The 8,897-nt window shown below is 42.2% G+C and overlaps 1 protein-coding gene across 1 annotated transcript in view; it reads right to left on the minus strand.

Moving 5' to 3' along the window:
* Nucleotides 1-8,897, minus strand: part of ank2b (ankyrin 2b, neuronal) — a gene marked incomplete at its 3' end in the record, with an annotated part of 215,575 nt that overhangs the window by 162,208 nt on the left and 44,470 nt on the right. The window contains 4 exon segments of the mRNA XM_037674797.1: nt 371-469; nt 1,966-2,064; nt 3,291-3,389; nt 5,936-5,959. Of these exon segments, the coding sequence (XP_037530725.1) occupies nt 371-469; nt 1,966-2,064; nt 3,291-3,389; nt 5,936-5,959 (321 nt within the window).

The raw sequence follows: 8,897 nt of genomic DNA on the forward strand, positions 1-8,897 counted from the left end.
TATGTATATATGTATATATATGTACTTTGCATGTATGTATGTATGTATGTATATATGTATATATATGTACTTTGCATGTATGTATGTATGTATGTATGTATGTATGTATGTATGTGTGTATGTATGTGTATGTATGTATGTATGTATGACAGTGTTATTGTGTTACTTCATAACTATAACAAGTCTGATTCAAACTTCTAGTGTCTTAATAGGTTTCAATGCAATGTTCTGACAGCAGTGAGTTCACAAGTTCCTGTTTAGCCTAACTCCCTGAACCTTTTAGGATTTCCACAACTTTCCTGTGGAATCAAACTGATGTAAGATCTAAGTTTGACTAGTTTTTATGAGCACTTGTTGAACTCTAACCCACCTTGGTTCTGGCCAGTAAAGGGGCTCCTCTCTCCAGCAGCAGCTCCACAGCTGTCTCATGTCCGCTACGAGCTGCACAGTGAAGGGGGGTCAGACCGTCCTGCAGAGCACAGGAGTGTGTTACTGTTGTCTGACTGGATCAGTGATTCACAAGTTCATCAGCTCACTTCTGTTGAACACTCAGCTGCAATAACGTCACCACAGACAAATGTGAGCAGAGGTTCAGTCAGACTAGATGTTTCTGTGTTTCAAAATAAAAATAATAAAATAAAAACAAATGGCATGACCAACTTCTTGCATATACCCTCCACCCCTCCCGGGGTAAGGGCCACCAAACATAGTTCTCAGAGGTCTCTATCCTGTGGCATTGTGTCCAGTTTGCCCCAGTTATATCCCATCCTCTGGATGTTTGATTCGAGGTCATGCCGCCAGGTGTTTCTTGGCCGGCCTCTCCATTTGCCTTCAGGGTTCCACCTCAGTGCCTGCATGGTGAGGTTGTTTGGCAGTTTGCATAAGGTGCACCCTATCCAGTGCCATCTTTTCTTCCGGCGTTCATCATCTGCAGACAAGTGTCTTTTTCTTTTCCCATAAGCTGGTATTACTGATGGTCTCAGGCCAGCATATCTGCAGCATCAGTTGGAAGCAGCTATTGTTGAAGGTTTGAATTCTTCGGGTGATTGTTTTAGTAGTTCTCCATGTTTCAGCTCTATACAGAAAGAGCACCTTCACATTGACATTGAACAGTCTTGGTTTTGTAGGTAGACATCTCCAAACGTTTTTAAGCTGGATAAAGGACACCCTGGTTTGTTCAATATTTGCCTTAACGTCTACATCAGTACCACCATGATGATCAATGATGCTGCCAAGATATGTGAGAGACATAATTTCTTCCAAAGGGCTCACGTTTAAAGTAATCAGGCTTTTGTTGCTGTTAGGACTGAATTTGAGTATACTGGTCTTGGTGCTGTGGATGTTGAGGCCATCTTTTGACAATATCATTGCCAGAAGATTGGTCTTCTGCATCTGCTGGTGGCTATTACAGAAAAGTGCAAGGACGTCAGCAAAGTCAAGATCCTCAAGTAGGCTTCACAAAGTCCATTTCATTCTGTTTCTGTGTCCTCTGACAGAGGTCTTCATGATCCTGTCAATGAGGAGAAAGAGGAGTGGAGACAACAGCTATGGAAATGCCAACAAGACTGTCCAGCTACCTGACTTATAACCAACAATGGAGACTGCGACGAAGGTCTGCTGGCTTCCTCAGATAGAGAACTTTACTAATTGGCTTTTCTATGTATGTGAATGTTCCTGTAAAGTGCCCTGAGACAAATTTGTTGTGATTTGGCACTATATACATAAATAAACTGAACAAACCAATGGGGTCAGGATATACAGAGCAACTGATGTCTGACTAAACTTACTGTTTTTTTTCAGCAGGTCACTTCTGCTCTTATTACTGAACGTGAATAAAACATCAAGAGTAAAAACACAACGCTAAAGGTGTTTCTCTAGAAACAAACAACCTGAGCAGAATTAGCTAGCTCTGAACAGGAAGGAGAAGAGTCTGGGTAATCCCCGAGCCTCTGTCGCAGTACCAACCCGTGTTTTAGCATCGATCTGAGAGCCTCGATCCAGCAACAGGCGAACCATGTTAGTGTTGCCACGTTTACCGGCCACATGTAGGGGAGTGATGCCGTTCTGCAGAGAAGACAAAACACACATTTTGATGATATAACGTGGGTTGGATGTTTGTCCAGATAAACAGAACCCCCACTCCATGACTCCTTCTTCCTAGACACCAACCATTATACTCCTTAGATGACACTAGAACCTCAGATCAACTCTGAAACATAAAATCTAGAGCCTGACCGAAATCTATCGCAGATACTGATATTGGGAGGGGGAATGTGAATGCCGATAACCAATATAATGGCTGTAAATTTGTTAGCTTTGTCCACCCGCAAGAATCTGGAAGTTATGAATATAACCATTGTTCCCTGAGGGAGGGAAATGAGGTACAACACAGGTCTGGCAAGGGCGCAATCCCACATACTACTGTGTTGTACCGAGTGTACTGACCGAAAGGGAACTAAGAAAACAGCGAGTGGAGAGGGGCTTGTTTATTTAGCGCTGCTGTTAGCAACCATGAAGCTAAGCTAATCAGATCAATGCTATAGCCATCATAGCCCCACACTAGGTTTACAAGTGGTGCACTGGTCATAAAAACAGTCTTCCTTACCGTGTTTTAGCATCAACACAGCTGATTGTTAACTCTAAATTCACATTTTCTATCCTCTACTTCCATCCATCATCTTTACCCGCTTCTTCATTTTGTGGTCATGGGGGTCACTGGTGCCCATATCCTGTGCTCTCACTGTGCAAGGGGCAGAGGACACCCTTGACAGGTCTCCAGTCTTTCACAGGGACACATTGAGAGAAACGAGACAAACAAGCATTCACTCTCTCTCTCTCACCTAGGGACAATTTAGAGTTACCAATCAGTCTAACATGCATGTTTTTGGTCTGTGGGAGGAAACTGGTGTACCTGGAGAAAACCCACGCATGCACGGAGAGAACATGCAAACTCCACCCAGAAAAGTCCCGGGCCAGGATTTCAACTGGCGACCTTTTCTCTGAGAGGCAACAGCTCTACCAACTGATCCATCGTGCCCCCCTCTGCTGGATACATTGTACAATTACAGCTGGTTCAAGCATTTTAGGGGTGAAATTTAGAAGTGTTTATATTGGTGCATAATGGAACCATTATCACTGATACCAGTAGGTCCCCAGATGCCTATATTGGCCTAAAATATCAGCCATACCAATGTATCGGTCAGGCTCTAGTAAAATCCCATCTTTGTGGTTCCTGCTTGTGAATGGACCTTTTGGACCCATACCCACACTGTAATTGTTTGGTTTCTTACCCTTGCTGTGAAATCAACAGCTGCCCCGCGGTTCAGCAGGAGTGTGGCCACGTTGACATTCCCGTAGTGAGCGGCGATGTGCAGGGGTGTGAATCCACTCTGGAACACAGACGTGAAAAAAAAAGAGAGAGAAGAAGAGAAGTCAGACAGCAGATTTGCCTCCAAGTGCGTCTACTTTGACCCTCACCAACTTTACTCCTCCCAGCATGCAGCAATCACACCAAGCATCAAAAGTGAACTGTGAGCAAACTAACAAAGAAGATACGGAAAATGCAACAGAAAAAAATAAATCTTGAAAAATATGTGGACTTAAATGTAGCATCTACAAAAACTTGGAGAGACACACTTCCATGCCCATTATAGTGTACAAACAGAAAAATATTGGCTTTAAAGGAGAGTACACAAACTGAAACCAACAAAATCATTAAACGGACGTACAGTAGACACACATTATCATCATGACGATGGACGCACAATATGATCTCCCCATAATTCCAAACCAACTACCAATGAAACTCACTAGGTGGCACACAAAGTCCTTGTTCCCATTAACACCAGTGACTATGTAAACTGTACGTCATCAATTATTAGAGATGAGAAAAATGAGGAAAGTTAGAGATTGCAGAGCAGGTTGGAGGAGTTGTGAAAATCTTGCCTTACCTTGCCGTTCTGTAAGTGTTGGTCCGATATAATGTGAAAAAGTTGTTTACAAATATGTGAAGAATACAGAGACTAACGTGATGGTTTCAGAACTTTACACAATCAAAAGCTTAGAATGGTGCAAATAAACACTACGTGGCTGCATCATGCCTTTCAGTGCAACGTTTCCAGCCAACATTACACATTTATGCAAATATATATGTATATAAAAATACACATATAATTAAAGCAGGCATCCCATGCTTCATATTATTGATCATAAAGGTTGATAATAAAACAGTTAAGGTTTTACACAAATAGCTTAAAGACATTCTATCAAAAACATGCAATAAAAATTCATTTTGTGATTTTTTTTTTTTTTTTTTCAGTGTGAATGACCTGAGCTGCCAATATAAAAACACAATGTTCTAAACATTAAAATATACGTTTTAAAGTTTTATATTTTTGGACTAGTTCTTGTCAAATTGTGTCAGTTTGTCAAATACTTTTACACATAATATGATTCTAGACTCCCAGAGTGAGGTTTGTGTATAGAGGCTGCACATCTTTAATCTGTTGCTGTTCTGTTCACCTTAAAGATCCGAACTCTAAACTGAGAACATCACACCAAGATAAAACAGTTTTTACGTTACCCCTTTCCACTCCATGATGGGGGATGATAAATCTGATCATTTTTATGGTCAACTACCAAGCAAGAGGCAGAATGAAGACCAAGGAACTCCCCACACACGTCAGAAACAGTTGTAGGAAGTTGAGATCAGAGTTAGGTTGGAAAACATCTCAGAATTTTGAAGGTCCTACAGAGCTCCGTTAAATTAAATATTAGGAAACAGACAGACAATGCCACCAAAGCAAACTGGCCAAGATGGGCTCATCCACCAAAAATCATGGAGCGAGCAAAGAGGTCATTAATCAGGACACCCAGGAGACCAAAACTAACCCTGATGCAGCAGCATCTATCTTATCTTACCTCTTCTGTACAGATGGGAGGATCTGTCCATAGGTCAGGAGGTTCACCCTCCTGTAGGACAATGACCCCAAATGCACAGCTGAAGCAACAGTCCACTGGTTTCCAAAGAACCAGTTAAAGGTCCTGGAAAGGTCCAACTCAGACCTCAGCCCACCTGAGAACCTCTGGTCATGGTCATGAATGGACAAGTCCAAAGGTTAGATGGACCAAGACTTGAAGAGACCTGATGCTGGAACTGATGCACTGAACCTTTTACAGGCTGACTACGTTTAACCTCAAAATTCACCATTTATATATTATTCATCATCAAATTAAAACTATTAAATGCTGCAGGGCAACAAAACTGTAAAAATACCCAGAGTTATGAATGTTGTTGTAATCTGCTGTATATCATGTATTTTAAAGGATTCCAGCAGTGATGTAAACACACGTCGACCTCTTTCTATTTCAGAGTTTATGGTTTCATTTGGTGAAACCTGGAATGTTGCAGGATTTCCTCGTAGCAGAAAGATTTGTGATGGTCTTTTAAAACATCTGAAAAGGTTTATTTTTTTATTTTGGAAGCTTTGGTCATTCACTATATTTGAACCATGCAACACGCAGAAGATGACAAAACAGACCAACAAACAGCACGTCCACATCTTTCCTACAGAGCATCAGCTTCAAGCAGCACAGGAGGAAAATGCAGTTCCTTCACACAGACCGATAAACTGAATGTGGTTGCCATGGTGATATTATTAGAGGCAGCCGTAACAAACAACAGCTAAAAACGAATGTACATAAAGAGGAAACAATAAAAGAGAACTGTGCAGGTTTTGAGTGCAGGGGAGGCCATTCCTGTCAGCCATGCATAGCGGCACCAGAACCAAACCAACTGGACTGTGGGGGAATGAGACGTGAAGCAGAGGACGGGTGATTTACAGAAACACTGAGGGGTGGGCGTGGAGGGGAGGAGGGAACGAATGGCAACAAGACACAGGTGAACCTGAGACAAAGAGAAGGAGGGTGTGTATACCTCAGTAGTCCTATTGACCATCATCTGTTGCGGGGGAGGGGGGGGGGACATCAGTTCAGTTAGGCTTGCTTCACACACAAACACTGAAGAGGGTGATCAGTGACGTGGCTAACACAAAACTCAAACAGAAGTCGGAACCGTTTGTAAAAATGTGCATTTTGTCAAAAGTCAGTTCAAAACTGTGGATTAAAACAGTCAAAAAGATCTTTTTTGTAATGAATTGATGGAAATATGCAACTTTTTCATCTGTTCCATGTTTCAACAACAGTTTCATCAGGAGCCTTTACGCTTCTAAACCAACAGACAGTATGTTTTCAGTTCAGCAGATTTATTGCAACTAAATGTTTGATAACTCAATTTGACCTCCATTAATGAGTGTTGCAGTGGTTCAGAACTGATTCCAGGACTGACGGGTCAGCGAACGTCTCGTCTGTGAGTCCTGGAGCGTTTGTTTAAAATGCAGCTTCTGTTCATTTTAGAGCATGTTGTGTAAATGTGCGTCTCTCAGCAGTTTTTATCATGATGTTGTTGTGTTTGTGTAGGCTGCACACATTTCATGTCTTCCTGCATGGAGAGGTCGTCATCTCACACTGCTCATCAGCTGTTCACTTGTGCAGAGTGTGGAGGTTGTTGTGGTTGCAATGCCCCTTTTCCATTAGTAATGGTACAGCGCGGTTCGACTCAGCACGGTTCCAAAGCTTTTCCAGTTCGTAGAACCGGTCCCTTTTTTTCAGTACCCATTTCTTTGGGGTTCAAGCGGACCGAACCGGCACCAAAACAAGAGCCGAGTGGAGTCACACTTATCAATGGCAAAGTGACTTTTGTCTCTTGGTTGGTCTGGGAACACCTTGGAGTCCTCCCAGAAGAGTTAGAAGAGGAGGCTGTGGACAGAGAAGTCTGGACCTCCCTGCTCAAGCTGCTGCCCCCACTACCTGACTTCAGAACAAGAGGAAGATGATGGATACATGGCTAATACGCCAAGACACTGAATGAAGCTCCAGATGGAACAAGATTTGTTCAGATGAACTGCACGTCTTTGTTCACGTTGTGCAGCCACACCATCTAAAACAGGACGAACAAGGAAGGACATCTATGTGTGTCCACGTGTCTGTGATCTGTCATGTGCACATTTCTAATTTAATCACTATCAAAATATGTGAGGAACCATTTTTCCTTTTGCCAAACTCAGGCAACCTGCAAGCTACACTTTAAGAGATACTCCTATTTAAACTGGAGAGTCTCGTTTCTTAGATTTGGTGGACATTTAAAAAAAAAAAAGCTCCATGGGGAAGATGGAAACATGTGCACAAGTTAAACAATTAAAACTATATTGGATATTTTATTTAAATTTGTCCCAGCTGATTGTAGTGCTTCCGTGAATAAAATTTTCAAGATAAATCTGCGTGTGATAAATCTCTATAAACAGTTAATTTGAGCTGTTTTCTCACTGAGTCCAGGAATATTGTGCTCAGTAAGAGTGTGAGTGTACAGTACATGTTGCTGTTTATAGCTGAGCTCATCTGACTCATTTAGCGCCCGGCTGCGTCCACAAAGGACCATATGTCATTTTTACTAAATGTATAAGAACATTCTGGTTGGACTCCACAGGGTTTCTCCACCCAGTGAAATGAAATATGAATTTTCTAAAATATTTAATAGAACTCTGCACTAAAATAAACCATCTTTACTCTAGCCAGGTCACTTATCATTTTGAAGTGAGGTATTGTGAACATGCACAGAACAATTATTACTGAACCTGTCGTACACACAGTACATGTTTGAACGAGCTCAGTTTGGAGTTGATTTCTGACAGGACTGAGGAGCTAGTGTAACAAGTTAATAATTCAGCGATTCCCAACCCTGGTCCTTGAGGAACACCATCCTTAATGTTTTAGTTGGTTCTCTGCTCCAACACACATGATTCAGTGGTTTAATTACATCTTTAAGTTTGGCAGAAGCCTGTTAATCACCATTTAATTAACATTAGGTGTGTTGGAGCAGAGGAACAACTAAAATAAGCAGGGTGGTGTTCCTCAGGGACCAGAGTTGGGAACCACTGGAAATACTGCATTGAAATCCAACAAACCGCTCATGATTTGTTGAGCAAATCAAAAAAAAAAAGAATTAGTACACAATGGTTTCCCTAATTTACTTGCCTTGGCAGGGCGCTCATATCTTCCATATTTTTGTCCGGGGGGGGGATGACAGAGACTGAGACATGTCTGTGCTACGAGCTGTTTATACAGAGTGCGACGGAAGCAGAGTGTTACCTCTCGCTTTTTAGCTGAGCGCTATGTCAGGGCCGGCTAGGCAGGGCGCTCACTTCTGTTTACAGGGCGGGGCGCCTGCTTGTATAATGGTAGGTGAAACACTGGTACAGGTTTTAGCAGAGCAGTGAGTATGTCCTACTGCACTTGAACGCAGCCCATGCAGATTAGTCATGTAGCCTGGTACATTCAGAGACGGGGCTAGATGCTGCTTTGGGCTATAGGAGGTAAGATGTGTGATGCCCCGGGTCCTGATTTAATAAAATTTTATTGCTTGATTCACATGAAAATACACATGTAATGTGACGTACAGTAGTCCCACGCTACTTTGAGGTTAGTTTTTCATGGACTCGCTCTATCACGGTTTTGCAAAATAAGCTTGGACATGACACACAATTGGCTGATGGATGAGCCGCACGGTTGGCATGGAATTTTTATTTAAAATAAATTATTTTAAATTATTTAGCACCTGTGTGCAGCCCACACTGCAGGAGAAACTTCCTCCTACAGCTCCTCCTCCCTCCTCTATCAATCTCTGTTCTGCAGCGGAGAAGTGGGCGTGGCCGAGAGCCCACAGAGCAGCCGTGGCAGAGAGATGAGTTCATGACATCCTGTGCTTTTTAGAGTGGTTAGAGTTTAAAAACATTGTTTAGAATATTGCAAGTGTGTGGGAACGGTTTTAAACACCTTTATAT

This window comes from Nematolebias whitei, chromosome 1 (assembly GCF_014905685.2).
Source record: "Nematolebias whitei isolate Nwh7 chromosome 1, NemWhi1, whole genome shotgun sequence".
NCBI lineage: Eukaryota > Metazoa > Chordata > Actinopteri > Cyprinodontiformes > Rivulidae > Nematolebias > Nematolebias whitei.